Source organism: Diadema antillarum, unplaced genomic scaffold, assembly GCF_040938485.1.
Source record: "Diadema antillarum isolate AM-2024a unplaced genomic scaffold, OU_Dant_1.0 scf00000084, whole genome shotgun sequence".
Classification (NCBI taxonomy): Eukaryota; Metazoa; Echinodermata; class Echinoidea; order Diadematoida; family Diadematidae; genus Diadema; species Diadema antillarum.
In genome coordinates, this window is record NW_027270973.1 from 699,741 (window position 1) to 721,668 (window position 21,928).

General features: G+C 37.4%; 1 protein-coding gene across 1 annotated transcript in view; it reads left to right on the top strand.

Annotated features, from left to right (window-relative positions):
• Positions 1–806: 806 nt before the first annotated feature.
• The window catches only part of LOC139717867 (GATOR1 complex protein DEPDC5-like), a 29,731-nt gene continuing 8,609 nt past the window's right edge, over positions 807–21,928 (top strand). The window contains exons 1-19 of the mRNA XM_071629356.1: positions 807–879; positions 2,416–2,503; positions 3,176–3,225; positions 3,681–3,856; positions 4,403–4,601; positions 6,268–6,399; positions 6,698–6,770; positions 7,208–7,314; positions 8,482–8,559; positions 12,442–12,576; positions 13,490–13,551; positions 13,837–13,992; positions 14,590–14,899; positions 16,345–16,479; positions 17,207–17,332; positions 18,370–18,551; positions 19,213–19,305; positions 20,557–20,648; positions 21,035–21,215. Coding sequence (XP_071485457.1) covers positions 846–879; positions 2,416–2,503; positions 3,176–3,225; positions 3,681–3,856; positions 4,403–4,601; positions 6,268–6,399; positions 6,698–6,770; positions 7,208–7,314; positions 8,482–8,559; positions 12,442–12,576; positions 13,490–13,551; positions 13,837–13,992; positions 14,590–14,899; positions 16,345–16,479; positions 17,207–17,332; positions 18,370–18,551; positions 19,213–19,305; positions 20,557–20,648; positions 21,035–21,215 — 2,409 coding nt within the window. The 5' untranslated portion in view covers positions 807–845. The remainder of the gene's footprint in view (positions 880–2,415; positions 2,504–3,175; positions 3,226–3,680; positions 3,857–4,402; positions 4,602–6,267; positions 6,400–6,697; positions 6,771–7,207; positions 7,315–8,481; positions 8,560–12,441; positions 12,577–13,489; positions 13,552–13,836; positions 13,993–14,589; positions 14,900–16,344; positions 16,480–17,206; positions 17,333–18,369; positions 18,552–19,212; positions 19,306–20,556; positions 20,649–21,034; positions 21,216–21,928) is intronic.

Consider the following 21,928-nt stretch of genomic DNA (forward strand, 5'->3'; position numbering starts at 1 on the left):
TGGCAGTGGTGTCGCTCGGCTGCAAAATTTGTCTTGTCATGTTTGTTAATTTGTACTGCACCGACTGCCGCTGCTGGGCTATGTAGACGTGCTGTCCCTCATGCATACAGTTGCAGGACTTTAAAATCCCATATTCAGACAAACAAAGATCTGAGACTAAGTTTTTACATTGAAACAGACACACATGATTCATCACAGAGACAAATCGGATCCCCAACGTATACGTAGTGGTACTATGTATGGCTGACTTACTCATCAGTTGACTAATACTTGTAATAGAGCTGATATTTACAGAAAAAAGATATGGAGACTGAATGTACACCAAAATGAAATAAAGTATTGCATATTGTGTCTTTTCCTCATATGCCATGTGATGTTAGTGTAAGTATTGCTAGAGATAACCTGGCATCATTCTTGACAAGATTTCGTCCTCTCTGGCAATAAATCCCAATGATCTAATGACTTTCAGAAGTATATGCACTGCACTTATCTCGAAGGAGATTTGCCCAAAATGAGATGGCAATTATTTTTAGAAAGGTATTGAAATCACTGACAGCAACTATTTGAGCTTGAGTCAAGATGGTCAGTGATAAGTTTTGAACACAAGTGTGGTTACCTACAAAGTGTAACAGTACAACAATTGGAAATACTTGCATAAAAAGAAGGAAATACTGATAACGGGTTTGAAACAAAAGATGGTTGAGAATGAAGAACATAAAATACATTAAGGAAAATGATTTAGAGTATCCATATACTGTGTGAAATGCATTTTACTGTGCATACGTGTATGTGTCACTGATTCTTTCAGCAGTATGCAGGTGCGCTGTGAATGATGGTTAGTCAGTATGAAGCTGTACATCCATCAAAGAAGTTTCAGTGGTGAGTATTCAATCTAAAAATGAGTGCAAATAATGTAGGTATATATAGCAACCATACAATATAGTTCTCAATTTCATACTCGGTCTGAGGTGGTTTAAAGGGATTGTATAGTTTTGGTTGAGACCTAATTTTAGGTTTCTAACATTTTTTGGTGAGATAATGAGAAACCTTTTATAAAATATGAAAGAGCATATATATGAGGAATTCAATGTTTATTTGATGAAAATTGGTTTTGAAATGGCTGAGATAAACAGAGTGATTCTAATAAAGTGTGGGACCCACCTTTTCTTGCGATCGCTTTGTTTTACTATGTTTTTGGGTGTTTCAGTTATTCCAAACCCGATTTTCATCAAATACACTTCGAATTCCTCTTAAAATGGTATACTCTATACTATTTCAGAAGTGTTTTCTTGGTATCTCGCAAAAAGTGAAAAGCCGTATTCTCATCTCCACCAATACTGTACCATCCCTTTAAAGGAATTGTAAGCCTTTTTCTTTCGTGGATATAACCTACTGATACATTAATACATTGTACATGAAATATTTTGTTTGGAGGGACATAAAAGAGAATCTCCTACAGAGTTACCATGAATGAAATTGATAATCTCAAATCAGCAAGTCTATGAGAGTGTAAGCTAATGCTAATGACAAGATACATAATGTTATTAAGTAGTTGTCTCGTTAAAGCATTTTGATGTCCTGATAGGGCCTTAACTTGACTTCCCGGTTGTACATATGACCCCTACATTGTATTCACATTTCTTTTGTTTCCAAATTACCAAAATATTATATGCATGTATCTAGAAATAGGGTCTGTAGTGACATACCCAGTAATGTCTTCCTATAGCAACTGATTGACAAATTGTCCTCTTTGTATATCAGCTTGGTGTATATTGACATTTATAAATAAACACAAATTATTTGTTTTTTTAGTAGTAGTCATGATAAGTAGCCTGCATGTACACTGATAGGGTAATTTGTCAATCGTTTGCAATGAAAAAGCTCAATACGAGAATCATTAATTTGAAGAAATACATAGTACATAGGGATAAGAATCATCACTGGCTATTGGGCGGAAGTTTGGTAGTCCTTGTGATTTGATGCCTGTCTAGCAATCAGGAGTGGGTTTGAGTCCAACTTGAGTATGTAGGCTCATTTTGATATATAATATATATATATATAATATATATATATATATATATATATATATATATATATATATATATATATATATATTTGTACATACATATCTTTTTCTAAAAAATAAATCTGGGCTACTACTGAAACACTGAACAATCGGGTGTTTATCCAAACACTTTTCATTCTTGAAATTTCTTGCTTCCCACAACATACAGGTGCGGTTGTAGGCATAAGTGTGTTTAGCGTCAGTCAAAGGAATAGTGCATGCAGTGTCTGATTTCATTATTAATACCATATTTCTGTGCAAAGATAATTTTGTTTTTTTTTCTTTTATTTTCTTCTGATTTCATCCCTCACTTTCTCTCGTTTTTTCTTTCCCACTCCACATATATACAGAGGAACTAGTCATTATCAATCCAAATGACTTCCCATCTATCAAGATTGGAGATTTCCTGGAAATATTCCATCCAGATGAAAAACAAAGGTATGTCTGGAAATGATTGTAATAAATGACTTCTCACATAAAACATCAAGGGCTGTAAGGATTTAAATGCATTTTTTCAATAGATTATTTGGTGTATAGTGCTGATGTTTTTTTTTCTTTGTGTTATTTCAGTGCACTCCTTTTATAACAAAAAACAGTTGTAACAAAGTTATTATTACACCTAAGTGAAAATTAAGGTACCTAAGTGAAAATTAAGGTCCCCAAATGATTATCTATATATATATATATATATATATATATATATATATATATATATATATATGTATATGCTTCATTTGTTCTGTAAAAACAAATTTTATTATTACAAAAGAAAACTGTCAGTCTGAGGACTTCTTTATAATGAGAGTCACTCATCATTTTATTGTCAGTCTTCAGTAAATCAAAATGCAGTTTAAAAACATGAAAAGATAGTTGCACCTGAATTTGGAATTGCTATTTCTTTTTTTCAATTTTGAGTACAGTTCACAAGTGAAGTGGTAAATGGGAATTCACCAAGTATCGGGGGGGGGGGGGGGGGAATCTGTGTTTCTGTACAGTTGCCTCGATTGTGCAAAAATGAATAAAGATAGATAAACTTTGCAATAGACAATGTTAAGGTGGAGTTTACATTCTTTCTCTTTTTGCTTTCCCATCATTCCGAATCACACACAGCCATCTTCTGGCACAAGTCCAGACTCTGAGTGTGGAGCTTCCACAAAAGGGTAAGTTTAGATACTTCTCTTCATATCACAAACAATGGAGACTTATGAGGCAGTGACTTCACATATGTGATTGTATATACATGTAGTAAAACTTAATAGGGGCGAAAAAAGAAATTGAAAACTTTTGAAAATGCAGTAGCCACAGAAGACAAATCATAATTTGAGTAAGATGCAAAGTTGCCTGAAACTCTTAAATGTTGTCGGTGCCACATTCTGTATGTCTTCATATTCTGTGGTACAGACAAGCATGCAAACACATTCTGCATATATATACATTGTAGATTGTTTGTCTGTCTACATTTGTATAAGAAATGCTGATATTAATTTAAAAGAATTTACATTTATACAATGTCTTAATTCATTTACATTGCTGATAAGCACACATATTGGGATTGAAAACTGCATGATGCTCTAATATTCTATCTCTTGGAATTTTCACACCTGGTACATGATAGGAGTGATCAGCGTAGAGCAGGGCGTGGCCTCTCTCTTTCAGCTGCGGGCCTACCAGACGGTGACCGTCAACAGGGTGCCACCAGACAGCCAGGATGTAGCCCTTGACCTGGTGGAGTTGGTCTTCAAGGACCAGTACATCAGCAGGAGTGACATGTGGAGACTCAAGAACAGCATGGTATAGAGAAGATAGTCCTTGAAGCAAGGAATACTCTTCAAAAAGTTCAATTCCTGAGGTCGTTTACCGATAGTTCCATTATACATTTTTCAATTGAGCCTGTAGTATGTTTGATTTTGATTATTTATTTATTAATTTTTTATTTGAAAACGAGAAAAAAAAAGAATTCCATGTTTGTCAAAGCTTTGAGTGTCTTTCATGTTCAAGCTTAAAAAAACAACAAACCAGCATGTGGTAAAGCCATGATTGTTTTTAAAACTCTACAATTATATACTTTGTAATAGAAAGAACATAATTTCAGCAGAAGGTATCTTAATTTTGTTCTTAAGGTTTGCAACAGATGTTCAATATCTGTTCCTGTCACTTGTCACTTGTCACTTGTCACTGTTAATTGTTTGAAAATGAATTAGTAGTCTTCTTTTCTTGAAATGTGAACCCCTCAAGTTTCAGCATAGAAGTGTGTGTGTTTGTTTGTGTGTGTATGTATGTGTATGTGCATTTAACTTTTGTTTTTGTTTTTTGTTTCCCTGTGTTTCCATCTGGTAGATTGATACTTGTCTACATATCCAGCAAAAAGTGGAGCAGTGTGGTATCAGGGCCCAGATCCAGGAACTATGGTCCCGTGGTGGGACCGTGTCCTGTGGGGTCGTAAACGCCGACACCCGGTTCGCCTTTCGCTCCTCCACGGCCATGGTGTACCTCTTCATCCAGATGAGCTCAGAGATGTGGGACTTTGACACCTGTGGTGAGACCTGATGGCTTTTCAACCTCATTCTCTCCTAAAAATCTCCCCTCATCATAGCCTTGACCCTGTCAGGATAACTACTACCAAACACCAGTTTGGTTTCTAGTAGCAATGATTGAATTAGTTTGGAGCCCTTTATTCTTTTCGTTATTTTAAAATGTTTCGTTTTTGGTGTGCAAATTATGGAATGCATTGTGCAAAAAAAAAAAAAGAGGAGAAAATGATAATTGGTTAATCTGCAACCAGTTGTGAACAGATGACCAATTGTAGAAGCTGACATCTACCTCTTTTCTTGTAATATGTATTTTTACTATCTTGGTTTCCTCCAGTGCTTGTTTTGTGTAGCAGAGTGTGCAAATGAGAAGCTGCATTTTTCTGTTATTCATGCACAGTTGTATTCATAATTTTGTGCACATGAATGCATCAGTTTGCTTCCAGAAGTGAATTTTCAACCCCTCATTGACGATGCCTGAAGCGTGATTCATCCAGTTTGGAAGACCCTTCTGTGTGTCAGTGTTGTTGTTGTTTTTTTTTTTTACACAAGAACCGAAAACACAATAAGCCTTTCATAAGATATGGTATGAGGTGAAAATAAGACACATTTTTGGAAAATTTAGCCAAGTGTGAAGGTCATAAGGTTATAAGTCATAGAAAAATCCTTACAGGTCACCCGTTAGGATTGAAGGTCAAGATGTAAGGTGAAAATTTTCCCATTGCACGGTGATGTCAAGTGTTGCAAGGTCTTTGATTGTCCCCGCTGAACGAGTTCGAGCAGGGGACTATGAAACGGGCTCCGTACGTGTGTGTGTCCGTGTGTGTGTCCGTGTGTCCGTGTGTCCGTGTGTGCGTCCGTGTGTGATCAAAATCTTCAATTTGCTACTTCTCTGTCATTTATGAGCCAATTTTGATTCTGTTTGCTTTATATGATAGCACTACATGGGAGCTTTGAAACTTCTACACAGAATTTCAGTTGTGACCTTTGACCTTGACCTTTGACCTATATTGTACATTGGCTACAAAATGCTACTTCTTTGCCATTTCTAACCCGATTTCGATTCCGTTTGCTTTATGTGATGGCACTCGTTGAGGGCTTCAAAACTGCTACACAGAATTTTGACCTTTGACTTCTTTGACCTTTGACCTTGATTTTTGACCTATATTGTACAATGGCTACAAAATGCTACTCCTTCGCCATTTCTAACCCAATTTCGATTCTGTTTGCTTTATGTGATGGCACTAGGTGAGGGCTTCATAACTTCCACACGGAATTTTGACCTTTGACTTCTGTGACCTTTTACCTTGATTTTTCACCTGTATTGTACATTTTGCTACAAAATGCTACTTCCGGCGGGGACATATATTACGCACCGCGTAATTTCTACTTTTCCTTGTTTCTCCTGCGACAATTTGGAAGGAAGCTTCAGTGCATGTCAAACCAGGTCTCTAAATACTTCACAGAGGACAGGGGAAGAAATGGTAGCTGAAGTGTGATGGAAGGTACCTGTTCCATATGCACCTGTATATGTCGATTTGGTGAATGCATTTTTCTTTGTGTTCATAAAGATGCTAGGAGATGATATTACTTTGCAAAGAGAAGGTTCAAAATGGCTATTTTTTACTGATCGATTGCCTGCCACATCTGCACATCTGATCATTGCTTTCACAGGTGACTTGTACATGGAGAAGGCAGTGACTGGATTTCTGACGGAGCTCTTCACAAGGTGGAAAGAGAGGAATTCAAACCATGAGTTCAGCATCATTCTCTTCTCCAGAACCTACTTTGAGGCTGATTCTGTTGGTATGTATTATTGTGTTTGTGTGTGTGTCTTTGTTTTTACTGATCAATGTCAAATAAAAGGAATTTTTACGAAGGGAAAAATGCAGGAGACCACACATTTGTAAGCCTTTGCTTGTAAGAAAGTACTATTGAGTGGAACTGGAAGATACTGATTGTCCAGGAATTATTTGTGCTTTATTTGTCCTCTTGCTTGCTAGATAGTATATAATGTCATATGCTGGTGGGATTGTTCTTGTCTGTAAAATTCATATTTGTGCTAGCTCTTATTTTTTTTGGTTTTTGGCCATTTTTTGTTTAGATGACTTTCCTCCAGAGATGCGACCCAGACTCCATGTCCATGAAGATGGGAGATATTATGAGGATTACTACAGGCAAGTTTTCCTTTTTTCCTCTATTAACATTATCTGTTACCATGTATAATATTGTGTAATAAAGTGATCTGAAGAGGACATTTTCAAGTTACAAAGAGCATGTGGTTTTATTGCCACTAATTGACAAATTGCTCTATATTGATGTAAAAAGTACCAAATATTCAGTGCATTAGTAGCAGCCCTGATAGACATTAAACACTAAAAAAAAAAAAAGAAGAAGAAAAAAAAAAGAAACCCACTTGATATTTGGTGCGTATTTACATCAATGATGTATGGCAATTTTGTCAATCAGTTGCAATAAAATCAACGTGATTCAAGAATTCATCAATCTAAATGAACATGTTGTTTTGCTGATGAGAACAACAAACTTGCTCGGGATGTTTCACACCATGAATTATTATTATTATTGTTTTTATCATCTCCATTTTGAATAATAGAGTGTTTGCAAGAAATGAGAGAAGAGAAGACTGGATGCAGATCCTTGCTCCCCTCAAAGTCACCATGCAGAGCTATGCAAAAGACATCAAGGACTGGCAGAGAAGAGGTGATTTCTCACTCTCATTTCATCAGCCATAGTGTGTGCATAGGCAATGTTTCCAATAGTATGTCATGCACTAATAGAAACTGCTGCATAAGTAGTAGATGCCAGTATTCACAGGAGATACACGTGTACACATTCTACACAGTAGCAGTAAGGAATGTGGGCTGATCCATCAAGTTACACTACATGAGATTTGTATATTATGAATGCCTTCTATATGGATATATCTGAAATTTATGTATATTTTTGAATTATATTGTTTACTGCACATGTGAAGTCTTTAAAATCTATATTTGAACTACATCAGAACTACATTCTGTATATCAGAATGGTTCATTGATCAGAACTATTTGCCACATACACATGAACTGAAAGTAATCTGTATTACAAGATTCCGGATAGTGTAATGACTGTGTTTTATCTTTAGACATTCTTTCAGTATACTGGATGTTTTTTTTCTGTGTGATTATTAGTAAATGCCTGTTGTATAAAGATGTGTGCAGTTATTGTATGTGTCAACAAATTCAGTTGTTATGGCAACAGCCAGGAAACAATGGATCCACTGTAAACATATGCTCTTTGCAGCAGTACCCATGTACATTGCAACTTAAAGGTCCTGCTTACCTTTCGGAGCAGTGATTTTCAAAAAAATATCACATTTGATGCATATGTGTCGGTCTGTTGTATCACAAAACAACATACCATATAACATTTTTGCAATAAAGCCTAAAATATAGGGAGATATCACTATTTTTTTCATAAAACTGTAACTGTTGACAGTTTAGTCTGGATACATCTTTATTATAACTATTGTTCACATTTTGTACACCTTGTATATTCGATAATACTTAACATAAATGCTAATTCAAATTTTTACATTGGTTGTTTCTATACCTAAGTCATATTTTAGAACTAATTTGAAGCTCTTATGCTGGGTTTTTGTTTCATCTGCAAATGGTAAATTATGCCTTTAACTCCTTGCTGCTGTAACTGTATGTATTGCAACTTAGGATGATTACATACATCTTTGTGATCAAACAGGCCCCAGGCTCTGAGTGGCCTTGACCCACAGGGACATTAAGAACTGCTGGCATGCTTGTCAGATTGTTCCATTGCTCATGTGCCGTGAGGGTCATCATTACCCCATTGTACTGCTCTCTCCTTTTACAGCGGGCTGTCTCTTGAAAGGTCAGAACTCAAACTCCTGTCAGGGGAACGTGCTGGAGGCGATCAATCTCAGCCTGAATGGTAAGAAGGGGGCAGGCTGCCAGCCGACGCCTTCCCAGCTCACTTTGCAATGATCTCATGTGTGCCTCATCACATGTCTAATGTTGCACCTGTAGACAGTTAGAGGACAAGTTCACCTTCATAAACATAAGGATTGAGAGAATGCAACAATATTAGTAGAACACATCAGTGAAAGTTTGAGGAAAATTGGACAATCGATGCAAAAGTTATGAATTTTTAAAATTTTTGTGTTGGAACCGCTGGATGAGGAGACTACTACAGCTTGTGAGTCATATGCGTACAACAGTATAAAGAAAATGTAAAAGAAAATTCAACATATTTTCACTTTTTTCGCATAATAAAAGAGCTCTTGACTTGCCTCTTTCTAAAGGCAGGGGGAATAATATTGCCCATAACATTTGTCGGTAACGAGTCAGGGGAATGTGCACTTTTTTCAAAAGATGGAATTTTGTGAAATTCTCTCTATATTTTCCTTATATTGTTGTACGCAAGTTATTCATACACTGCAGTAGTCTTCTCATCCAGCGGTTGCTGCACAAAGATTTTAAAAATTCATAACTTTTGAACGGATTGTCTGATTTTCCTCAAACTTTCAATGATGTGCTCTACTAATATTGCTACATTCTCTCAATCCTTATGTTTATAAAGGTGAACTTGTCCTTTAAATGATATAACCATTTGGCTTCAGTTAAAATGTGATTCCCTTAGGGCTAATGCATTGCAGACATGTTTCCACGAAGAATAGGTTAATTGGGTGCTTTCCGATAAGCCAGTTTGGGGTTCCACTTTAAGCATGAGCAGAAAAAAAGTCATTTGTACCAACAAGACATGTTGGTACAAATATTGACTACATTGTACTGAGCACTGCATTACTGAGCACTACATTCTACTATATTGTACTGACTACATACACATGGTGTCTCTGCAACCCTTCCTCCCTCAAGACATTTTGGTTTTTGAATTCACAGAGATGAGCATCTGTGATGTAATGATTTTCAAGTAATCCTTGTAGCGATGCTTGCCACCACATCCACATGACAGCAAAAGTGGTGTTCGGCCATATCAAAAAAAAATAGATTGTAAATTAGTACATTCAATGCATAATAATGAAATGGCTGCTTTCCAAAGTGCTAATTGATGGATCATTCTCGCCACCTGGTCCACACAAGTTCATCCTTTGTTTGAACATGGCTAATGAATTCCATAAATTGTAACATCAGGCAAGCTTATGTCTTCTGTTGCCTGGAAAATTAGTGGAGTGCCTAATCAACTGAGAAAGAAAAAAGGTTATTGGTACCATGTGCACATGAGCTAACCCTGAACAGGCTTATTACAAGTTGTGCACTTTGGGAGTCAGTTTTGCTTTCATCATTTTATATTTAAAAGAGCACAACAAGAGTATGAGCAACATGAATAATGAACACCTCTGGATTTTCCTTGGTAAGATATTGTATACTCCATATATTTTTTGATTTTTATGCCTCTGCCACGAAGTGTCGCAGGAGGCATTTTCGGGTTGTCCGTAGTCAATTTTGCGGACCGCATAACTAAAAAACTGTTTGAGGTATCCTAATAAAACTTGCCATGCATTATGGCGAAGGCATACCAGTCGCCATAGCGACATTTCTAGTTTTATTTGTGTGAATGTTGCGAGTTCTTTGCTATTCACGAATTTAACAACACACAAAAATAATTCCTGTGATACCAGGTAGAAAGCGATATGCATCCATACAGTTCCCTGTTCACTACTGTGCTCCCCAATTGCAAATTTAACCGTCAGCAAAGTTGTTTGGAAGTCCTGATTCACACACACAAAAAAATTAGACTCGCATAATACATGTATATGGTGTGTACCGTATGCGGTATACCTTGAGGATGTACATGGAGTATACTTTATGTGTGAAACAAAGGAGAAAGAAGAAATGCCCCATTTGATTGAAATGTGTCTAAATGTTATCTGTATGTCTGAACAGGTTGGAAATTATTGTAAGGTACAACTGACAGTATTTGGACACCTTTGGTATTTGGTAGGTGATTGATCGTTATATCTGTTGCATGGCTACTATGTGCAGCCGCAGGGGTTGGGCGACAATATCAGTGAGCTGTTTTTGTTTTTGTTTTTTTCAGTGGGACAGAGTGGTCCATTACATAATGGGATGTGCAGATATTGTGAGTTAAAATGATTACAGTGACCTTGGCAATGACATAAACATTTCATGTCTTAGTGGTCACTGCCATTGCTGTCTTCATTGTAACTTTGCTCACCGCATGTGGCAAACATGGTGAAGTGCTTTATGAAGTGGGGCCTCCAGAGTAATCGTGAAACCACACTCACTGAATGTAAACTGCCACAGTGTACGATGTTTACTTGGCATTCAGCATTGATATGCCTATGCAGTAATGACTTCCATATACAGAACTGGGGGGGGGGGGGGGGAGAAGGGGTTCACAAAGAATTTAAGTCAGTCGTAGAAATTATGATCAAATTTAAATTATGGTGTGCTGTGTATGAATGGTATTCTAATTTCCTGATGTGTGCTGTACATGGCAGATTTTGGAGACTTTGTCATGCTGCCATTAATATACAAAATGAAATTAATGACAAAGGAATTTGTCTAAATTTTGATAACAATTTGAAGTGGATTTTGAAAGCCTTAGATAAAAGTGAACAGGGAAACCAATGGCATACCATACTTTTAAGTTGATCTTACCTTTTAGCACGTTGAGGACGAGCTGTGTTAACATCAACACTCATTTCCCATAAACACTTGCCTGAGTATGCTCGGGACTCATCCTCAATGAGTTAAGATTGACTTTGATTCTTTGAAACAACTACTCCCCCCCCCCCCCCCCCCCCCCCCCCCCCGAATATTTTGCATTCCAACCATACAAAGTACCACATGCAATTTGCTCACATTGACATGTCTTATTTGCTCTACCCTGTAAACAGATGTAAAACTGAATCTACAGACATAGTTGACATGCTTGACATCAGTATACCCTCTTCATGATAAACACTTTGCTATGTAGTTTAAGGGAGTGATTCAGTATCCATTCCTATACTCAAAAGACTTGGTGCTCTTGTGACCTTATCATCATGTTCACTCTTAACCCGTTGAGGACGGACTGATTTTGCTATAACACGCATTTCCCATAGATGCCTGCCTGAGTATACTCGGGACTCGTCCTCAACGGGTTTATAAGCAGTGTATGGAGTAAATGGGAAAAACCCATCTATTTTGCAGATCTCTATATGTGTATTTCCACATACATGTGTTTGGAAACCATGAAAATATATATGTGAATAGTTTGATTGCAAAAAAAGTCTCCTTCGTTTTTTGTCAGTTTTAGATATTTGCAGTTAAAGCTGCTAAAAAGAACAGAAAAGGATGAGAACATATTGGATATTTTTCACCATAGCTTCAAGAATACCCTGTATTTTGTTACAAGTGTGGTATCTTTGAAATGGTTTAATTTTGCCCTGGCTGATGAAAGACTTACACGTAAACTGTTTTGCAGTCAAACTGTTCATGTAATATAATATAAATACATAATTATGCATAAATTAAGTTTTTAAAACTGTGTGTGTGCAGTAGCAGCTTTCATACACAGGAAGGTTTTCTCCAGCGCCTTTTGTTGTTATGATGATGATGATGATGATACCATGACGTTTAGACTTACTTCTATAGTGTCCTACTGCTTTTGGTGAAGATGGAAAGAGTAACGAGTAATGATTATAACTTTTAGTGTTATCATTGCTACTGTTGTGATTGTTACTACTACTAAAAGTAGTAATGATATCATTACTGTTTATTCCAATTTTTACAGATATTAATCTTATGATCTTCATTTATCTCATTATGATCATGTCTCAATTCTCAGTGTTTGACAACCACTACATGAACCGCAACTTTGACCGGACTGGTCAGCTAGTGGTCGTAGTGACACCAGGGGCCGGAGTCTTTGAGGTGGACAGAACATTGTGCAAGCTGACCGAGCAGCGAATGATCGACTTTGGTAAGAAACTGTAACAAGAGGAGAAAAGTTCATAAAGAACCATTATGTGTATGTGTGAGAATGGGTGTGTTGTGAATGGATTTATCCAGCATAAAGACAAGCAGAATTGAACCAATTGAATAGGCTCAGAGGGCATTAAAATGCCATCTTGTTTTTCTTTTTTTGTTGCGTTTTTACACATTCCTAATGAAGTTCAATCATGAATGAGATTTTGTATTGGTAACTGTATATCCATAATTATATCGCATATTTATGCCATGATAGAGTTGAAGCAATGGGGGAATTACATCCAACTCTGATCTAGTTTGATGAAAAGAAACTCCTTAAAAGGATCATATAGTTTTGGTTGAGACCTAATTTCAGGTTTCTAACATTATTTGGTGAGATAATGAGAAGCCTCCTATGAAATATGAAAAAGCATGTAATTCCATGAGAAATTCAACGTTTATTTGATGAAAATTGGTTTTAAAATGGCTGAGATATCCAAAACAGAGCGATTCTAATAAAGTGTGGGACCCACCTTTTATTACGATCGCTTTGTTTTACTTTGTTTTTGGATGTTTCAGTGATCCCAAACCCGATTTTCGTCAAATAATCTTTGAATTCCTCTTAAAATGGTATGCTCTGTACCATTTCATAGGTGTTTTTTTGGTATCTCGCAAAAAGTTACAAGTCCAATTCTCATCTCCACCAATACTGTACTATCCCTTTAACTCTTCATCATCATTATACCCATATGCTCCAATTTATATGCAAAAAAAAAAGAGAAAAAAAGGAGGACCCATGACATGTGGGGATATTAAACTTTTGAAGAACATTGACTGCTACGATTAAAGTCTGAATCTTCTCAGTTGGAGCAAAGAGAATATGACTTTCTTGTTCTTTTTGTTTAATGTAAATGTCCAACCTTTAGGTATTGGAAGTGATCTAGTGTGTCTAGCGGAGCAGCCTCTTCATCCTGTACCACTTCTAAAGGTGAGTCAACTTGTTGACTGTTATTTGGTCCCTAAGTTTACATGATGATCGTGCAATCTGATGTGCTTCAGATCCGAAGTACTTAACTTGAAACTATGCTCAGTTGCATTTTTGTAAGCTGTAAGTTTCTGTGTGGCTTGTCCTTCATATCACCAGTAACAGTTCATGCTTTGTAACAGCAATTTTATCAGTGCTCTTGTGATTGGTGAAGAACACCTACATGCAAAATGGTAATTATCAAATTATCTTTTTTCTATTAAATTCATAATCTTGCTACTATTTCAGTTCCTCCATGCACTGAACAAGGATGTGGCCTACAAAGACAAATATCACATTCCACACTGGCTGAACTACAGCTTCTACCTGTCACCAAGCCAGAAGAGAAGGTACCAGTCTACACAGACCAACTTCATCTCTAGGCTCAGGCTTCCAGACAGGACCGTAAGTTTGATACTACAACGGCAGCAAAGAGAAGAAACCAAACAGTTGTGGTTCCTGCTGTTGCACATGATGCAGTTTATGTGTTTTCCCTAGCCCAGTGGTGGATCCAGAGGGGAGTGCACCGGGCGCGCGCCCCCTTTACTTTTGGTTATAACAAAAGAAATAAAAAGAAAAAATGAAGGAGGGGTGCATGTGCCCCTTCCCCCTTTCATTTTTCAAAGGCGCCCCTTCTTTACGGAATTCCTGGATCCACAATCCCTGCTTGCCTGTACTTAATATCTAATTTGAGCTCTGCTACATAAGCACATTGCAGCAGTTGCAAATTACAATGTCAGTCAACAAGGCAGCAGGTAGACTTAGCTAATCAAATGCTAGTATTCTATTTGTTCAGTATTGTGCATATTAATATTATTTGATGCAGTTATTGCAAATGGCTTTGTCAGAAGTTGTGTAGAATGTGAAAGTTGGTCTGAGTTTATAGATACAGTGTATGCATACTACATAATGTATTATTTTTTTCAATAGTCTTGCTCTTGCAATTAAATGGTTGATTTACCATTTCTGACCTCCCTCCCATGGCCATGGGATGCCGTTCAGGATGAAGATGCACCCACCACCCAGCGCCCTGCTCCAGCTCTTCCAAGGATACCAGGATATGCCCGTTACCATGTCGACAGCACACAGAGCACCATCAGCACGGATTCGGATGATCTGGCCATCAGCAGGCTTCCACCGGAAGAGGAGGAGGATGAAGACGAGCAATTTGAGATGCACGACAGGAAGCTCTTCCACAGGGGTCGGAGGCGGAGGTCAAAGGTCGAAGCTGTGAATAACCCCTTCTCTCCCGACACGCTATCGGTTGCCCTGACCGCCGATCGGCGTCGATGGACGCATGCATTTCCACGTGGTAAGTGCCTCCCCTACTTTGCGAGATGGAGATCAATCAAAATCCATGTCTAAAGTGATGAGATCATCTCAAATCTTTTTCTTTATCTTTGCCCTTGAGGTCTCACCAAGAGAATGATATGTCATATAGGTCTAAGTTGTGATGCATACCAGAAGCTAGGTTTGTTTGATTGTGTCTCTAAGAGTATTAGTGAAGGTGGGGATTCAGCTTTTAACTTTTTGTGAGATACTTTAGAAACAACTATATGTGACCGTGCACCTCAAAACGAACATAAAGTCGCACACACTGATTTTGCGTGAGGACTGAAAATTAGTGAAATGAGTCAACCTAGCCGAACTTTAATTTTTCATATTTTCTGAAAGAGCGGGTCTTCTTTTACATTATGCTAAAATTTGATATCATAAAACGGGCAGAAAAGTGTGTTTTTTTAGCTGTTTATCTCGAACATTTTTTTTTGCAGAATAGTGTGATTAGGTGTGTCTTTAGAATTCCGTTTTCATTTCTGAAAAACCTTGTCCACACTCTTCACTTTCAACTCTAATAACTATTGAAAGGATAGTGCTACTGCTTTGAAATTTGGCATTAATTATGGACAGAATGTGTTAATGAGGCATGCTTAATTTCAGTTTAATCTGATTATCCCTTCATTGTTGTTACTCTGGTGATTTACTTCCTGTTTTTTGTCCCATTCATCGCACAGCCAGCACGGTTTGGTAAAGATTAAGCGCTTGAATAGACACTGTACTTCAGAGCCTCTTTTCTCAGTTCACACTTTTCCTGAGTTTGTGCTTTCTTTCCAATATTTAGATAGGATAGGAGAGTCCATTTGATATGAGTTATGCATCATTTTAAAGCTTAAAGTCTGCTCTTTCAGAATATGGTCTAAACTAAAAATTCATGTCTGGCAACTTTTTGTTTGTTTTGAGGTGCAGGGTCACATATGAAATGTTAAAGAGCATACGATTCTAAGAGGAATTCAAAGTTTATTTGATGAAGATCGGTTTTTCAAATGGCTGAGATGTCTAAAAACAAAGAAAAAACAAAGTGGTCCTGATGTCAGGGTCCCATCTTTTATTAGGATCACTTCTTTTTGGATATCTCAGCCATTTGAAAACCAGTTTTGTTTTCATCAAATAAACTTTGAATTACTCTTGGAATTATATGCTCTTTCATATTTCATAATAAGTTTCTCATTACCTCAATAGAACATTTTAAAAAACGTGGGAAACAAAAAGCCCTATCTGTACTCTAGCTGTACCATCTGTGCAATCCATTGTAGAAGAGATTATTTGGAAAAAATAATACTGTACTCTTTGTTTTGTAGTTGTGCATAACACTGATTATTTAGAAACTGAAATTTTGATAAATCATCTGACTTTAAGCAATATGTTAAATGCTTGCCCTTTGATTTTTAAAATGTTTTCTTGTTATGTTTTCTCAACAAGGTGGGAGTGGGGAGATGGTGCAGCCCCACCACCGGCAGCTGGAGGCCACACCCAGCCAAGAGAGCCTCCATGACCACGCCCAAGCATCCCAGGAGGACGCAATGACCCTGTCTTCCAGCTCCTCCAGTCTGGGCAGTGCTAGTGGAGCGGTACAAGGTGGGTCGTCTATCTTGGCACAAAGTGTTACCATGTTAAAGATTGCCCAAACTTCTGTGATTTTTTCTTCTTTTCTCTGTGAAGAGCCAGAAGATCATTGTTGTTGTAATTATTGTAATACTAGGCTGTGGTATGGCATATTTTGTCATGGTTTGTTTAGCATGAAATAAGTTTAAACAGATTAATAATGGCAGGGCCTGGCAAAACAGCATGAACACTGAAGATGCTACCCTTGAAAAAAAAGGCCATATTATGATTAGAAATGGAAATCTTTATTTCACCTATATGTGATTGGAAGGAAAGTAATTTTGTAAGAAGAAGAGACCTTGATCTCAATCTAAGACATTTGCTCTTCAAGCAGATATTTTCAAAGCATTTTTTTTTTTTTCATGTGTGTGAAATGATTGAATCACAAGAGAACTGAAATTCGTTCCCAGTGAAAATCTGTGAGAACAGAGGGAATGGCTGCCTTCATATTTTAACTTGCTTTTTTTTTTTTAACATTTGAATGAAAACCTATGTTAAGCTGCAAGTGCTAAATGAGCATTTGTCATCTTAAAGCTGAGAATTTCCTTTTTCCAGAATTTGATCTTGCCTCAAAAATCTTACATTTTGACTCTCAAGGATTCTGTAATACAAGGTCATATTCTCATTTGTGTTTATGTTCAGTTTTCTGACTTCAAGAGATGATCCTCTTTTTATTTAGATAGGGTCCTGCCTCTCTTTTCAGACCACTTCCATCCCATGTGGACGAGGGTGGACAGGAGACGGCGCCTTGGGTGTGTCTGGGGTATCACAGGGGAGCAAGTTTGGACCCCCTTCCTGCAGTCAGGTGAGCTATAAAACACAAACAAACAGACAAACAAGAACTAATTTAAGCAAACAAACTCACTTTGCAACTCTTTAGGTCCGTCTTTCTCAGCTTTACATTTTGTGCTGATTTCTGTGCAGCCGTGATGATAGTGTTTTATGCATTGATTTTTATTGTATTATGTGTATATATATTTTTTATGTATTACTCATCAAGCATATAGATGTCAACAAGTGACATTCTTGCATCATTAGATGTTGATGAACTTCAACCTAACCATTGCCAGTCCAATATGTTACTTTGTTTATAAGAACTTAGGTTTAGTATTTTTTTTTTTTTTTACTCCTTCATTGTGTGCATCTTGAAATATGCCCTGAGTGAAGTCTGATGTGGGTAAAAACCACTATAAATATTGCTGTAAAACTTCATTTTTTTTCACAAGATCAAGAAAAAGCTTTCCTTTTGAGTAAGGAAGGTTGTAATTTTTCTTTGGTATATAAAAGTAACCTATTTTGGCAGTTAGATTACTCTTTTTTTCATTCTGTGTATTTAGTGATAGTCTTACTTGATATATCATATCCGTCTAAGTAATTTTGAGCATATATGTCAGCATCAAGATTTGTTTGTTTACTTTCTTATTCTGAATTTGCTAACTTGGAACTGTGACAAACCTGCGTGGGTTTTAAGCCTTACCGTGCTTTAATCTGATAGAGTGCTTTCTTCACTGACAAATAGAGATGTCTTGAAACTAACTACCAATGAATACATTATACAGTAGATTACCTAATCCCCCTTATCTCCATTGTGTTACCCTGGCCTTCCTGTTGGGATGGAGGTATATTCTTATGCCTGAGGGGGCTGGTTAACTTATAATCAGAACAAGTTTGGATGAATTACATGTTACAGAGTGCTGATGAAAAAGCATGGCAAGTTTACAGCTAAATGACAGGTTACATAAAAGGATTGAAAAGGACTGATATCTTTCTGTGATGGCAATGCCACGCGCTGTAGAAGCTTAGAGAATCCACCATTGACTCTCAAGATTATGTATTGCACAGGTATGGACTGGAAGTCGATGACCGTGACGGCCTGCTTTCCGACAACGACAGACTTCTACCCTCTGAGGCAGAGCCTGGAGAATGACTACCAGGAGGCGCCATACACCATTGACCTTGAGGACGAGAGGAATCTGACCTACTCCGCCCTCCTCCAAGAACTCATATCTCAGAGGCTGATACAGGTCAGTTTTGTCCATCACCTGACCATTATAAACCTCCTCCTATGCTGTGGACTTTGGACAGTGTGTACAATGCTGTGGGGGTTTTGTGGACCAAGTCGCACTCAAGGCACAGAAAGGGTTGAAGGTCATTCAGAGCTGGAACATGGATTCCATACATTTGATGCAAAGTGCATACCCTCCTAGCTAGCTAGCTGTCCACACTAGTCTCCAAGACTAAAAAACAGTGTGGAGACAATGTGTCATGTTTATGGCTGAGCATCCACATTAATCCCCTCCCCAACCCACACCCCCAAGAAGGGGACAGAGATTCCGCACAGAGGTCAAATCAACCTATACTGAAATTTACAGTGTGAGGAAGTGTAGCATGTATCTTTTGCACTGTATATGAAGCCATAAGATCACATGGTGTAATGTTTTCTATTTCCAATGTGGATGGTCTTTGCTTCCTTGGCACACTTCAGTTTATCTTGCATCAAGCTGAATGGTATTCAAGTTGAATGGAATTTGTATTTGATTGAATGCAGAAATAAATCAAGTCAAAAGTTAAATGGTGGAGAATGATGTCACCAATGGTTCACATGGCTATCCACTTGTTGAGTAATCTTTGATGATGCATGCAGTCTCATCGAGAAATCTCCATTTCATACATGCTATCATCCAGGACTTCCAACTGGTGATCATAACACGACAGGAGCTGGCAGGATTTTCACAGAAGAGCAACATGGATCAACCTCTTGTCTGCAATCCAAAGAAGGTTAGCTCAAAGAGTTAACCCAGTGATCACTGCTACTGGTTTTTTATGCATTCATCTTATGTGTTTGGAGAGACTTCAGGAGTGTCTTGGTTTAAGTGATAAGATGATTTTTGTATTCTGCAATAAAAGAAAAAAAAGAAGAAGAAAAATCACTACTTACGGTAGACATGATGGTAGCATGTAGGTGTATTAATTTTGTGTATGAAATGGAATGTGTGGGTCTCACTGATCAAGGTTATTGTAATAGGAGCATGTGGTATGCGCAATTCTGTATTAGTTCTGTGTCATATGAAATGGGCCCCGTTGCAAGAAAGTTGCAATCAATTGCAAATAGTTGCTAATTTTGAAACAACCATTCTGATTGGCTCAGGGTCTGCCCTATTAAGAAGACATGCATACAACAATGATTTTGATTGGCCAGTGACAATCAGTTGCAAGTTGCGTTTAAACGCAAAGTTTCTAGCAACGGGGCCATGATGTTTGTGATTTTTGAACCTCTGTCCATCTAATATTTTGTATGATATTGTTTGTTCTTGAAGTTATGCACCAGCCTGGTATGGGTACAGTCACTCTGAATCAAAGTGCATTCATTGTCATAAGTTCTTCTTCCTGGACTCTTAGTAAAAAGTTTGATGGACATTACCAAACAAATATGTGGCTTTCATCGCAGGTGAACAAAGTGTACATGAACCCAAATTTGTGACGTCTGCTATGTTCAGTCTATGCTTATTCAAACTAGGAATATTTGAAACTTTGTGTTAGATTAATTTCCCTTGATCACATGGAATATTGTACAAGTATGTACATTAGAAATACTGATTGAAAGGTATTTATTGAATAACATCTCGTGCAGCCCGCAGGCTGAATTGCGGACATCTTACAAGGATCATCATGAATACATTCACATGTACAAACATACATCAAAAATATTAACTATTGTACAATAAAATTAACCTTTACCATTAACAAAACAAAAAACAATACAATTACAATTATTCACACCTCTATTCTTATTTAATATATATAATACTATTTCAATACTTATAATACTAGTTCAGATGAATGTGAGCCACACTTTTCTCAACTTAATGATGAAATGAATTTTAGATCAAAGATCAAAACTACTGCAGAGTGCTTTTGCAGAACTCAACAGGCACTTGTTTCAGCAGGCATTCAATTTATTTGTTTTGAAAGAGGGGTTTCTGACCGATTCAGTGTCATTCTTTGCCCTTTTTGTTCTAACTTTTTTAGAACGTGTACGTGCTGAGCTATGGTAAAACTTTCCACAAGCTGTCTCTGAAGCCGGATCGGACTGGAATCGAGGTTGTGCTTTATTCATATAGGTGAGTTTGGTGTGCAGCTGTAAGATTTAGGACAAAAAACAAAACAAATATGTATGACTACCACACAGTGATATCCTGTTTCAATGTCCACAGAGCAGATTCATTAAAACATTAAAGTGATGGCACAATTTCACCTTCCTGTCTTAAGGTAGTCAGTTGAAGGAAATTGCTACTTTTGCATGAATATGAATTGTTCAAAGTCAGTAATAAATGTGAGACATGCATTTTTCATTTAAAAGGAGAAGATGTGGGAAAAACAAAACAAAAAACTGTTCCTGCCCATTTCAGCAATCGTCCTTGGTGTGAGGTATATCATATGTGTGTGTGTGTTGTTTTGGCATTGTTTCACAAGCCCTGGTTCTTGTTTTGGTGTAATTTCCATGCAGAAAAGCCAACTACTTACCAAAGCTGGCCTACACCTACTCACTGTGGCCACAGAACAAGCAGGCTTACCAGCTGGCTCACACAAGGATGTACCACAAACCAGTGGAGCACAGGTGGAACTACCGAGATAATTACATCTCTCTGGGAGGCATGGCCCTTAGGGAGGGCTTTGAACTCCAGGAGGTATGTGTGACCTCTGACCTTTTGTGTAATCCGCATTCCATCTTCAAGAGATAGAAGGAGAAAGATGTGACATTGCACCATACACAGACAAAAAGAGAGAAAGTATCACAAAGGACTATTCCTTTGATGCCAGGATGTAGCAATTCTAGTAGAGTTAATACATGTGATTGTCACAATTGGTTCTTGTAGGCAACAAAGTTACCCCGTTGGAGAAGAGTCCCAAGTATGCTCAGGCAAGTGTCTATGGGCAATGTGTGTTGTAGGAATATCAGCCCGTCCTCAATGGGTTAATGTATATTGTTGATCTGTCCTTATTGCACTTAGAATTACAAAACCACTGATACATCACCTGCAAACTTTGTCATACAGTGTAGTTCTTTCTTTTTGCGATTTATCAATCATTGGTGGATAATGCAAGCCTTCAGAAATGTTTTAGGTTGTGTTTTATAATTAGTGCTGAAGAAAGCTCTCAGAATGTATGTCGTCAAAGGGAATCTGATATAATTTGCACGAATTTGACTGCTATAGTCACAGAATATGCCAGAAAGTTAAATTGTTGGTGAAAAGGATGTTGCTTTGATATAGTAGTGAATGCCAAAGCTGAACACCAAGATAAACACTGTAGTGAGTACCAAATATGCAAATGTTTTATAATGAAGATACAGTGCATGTGCATTGCATATTGGCTTCTATACATGCTAGAATCATGAACA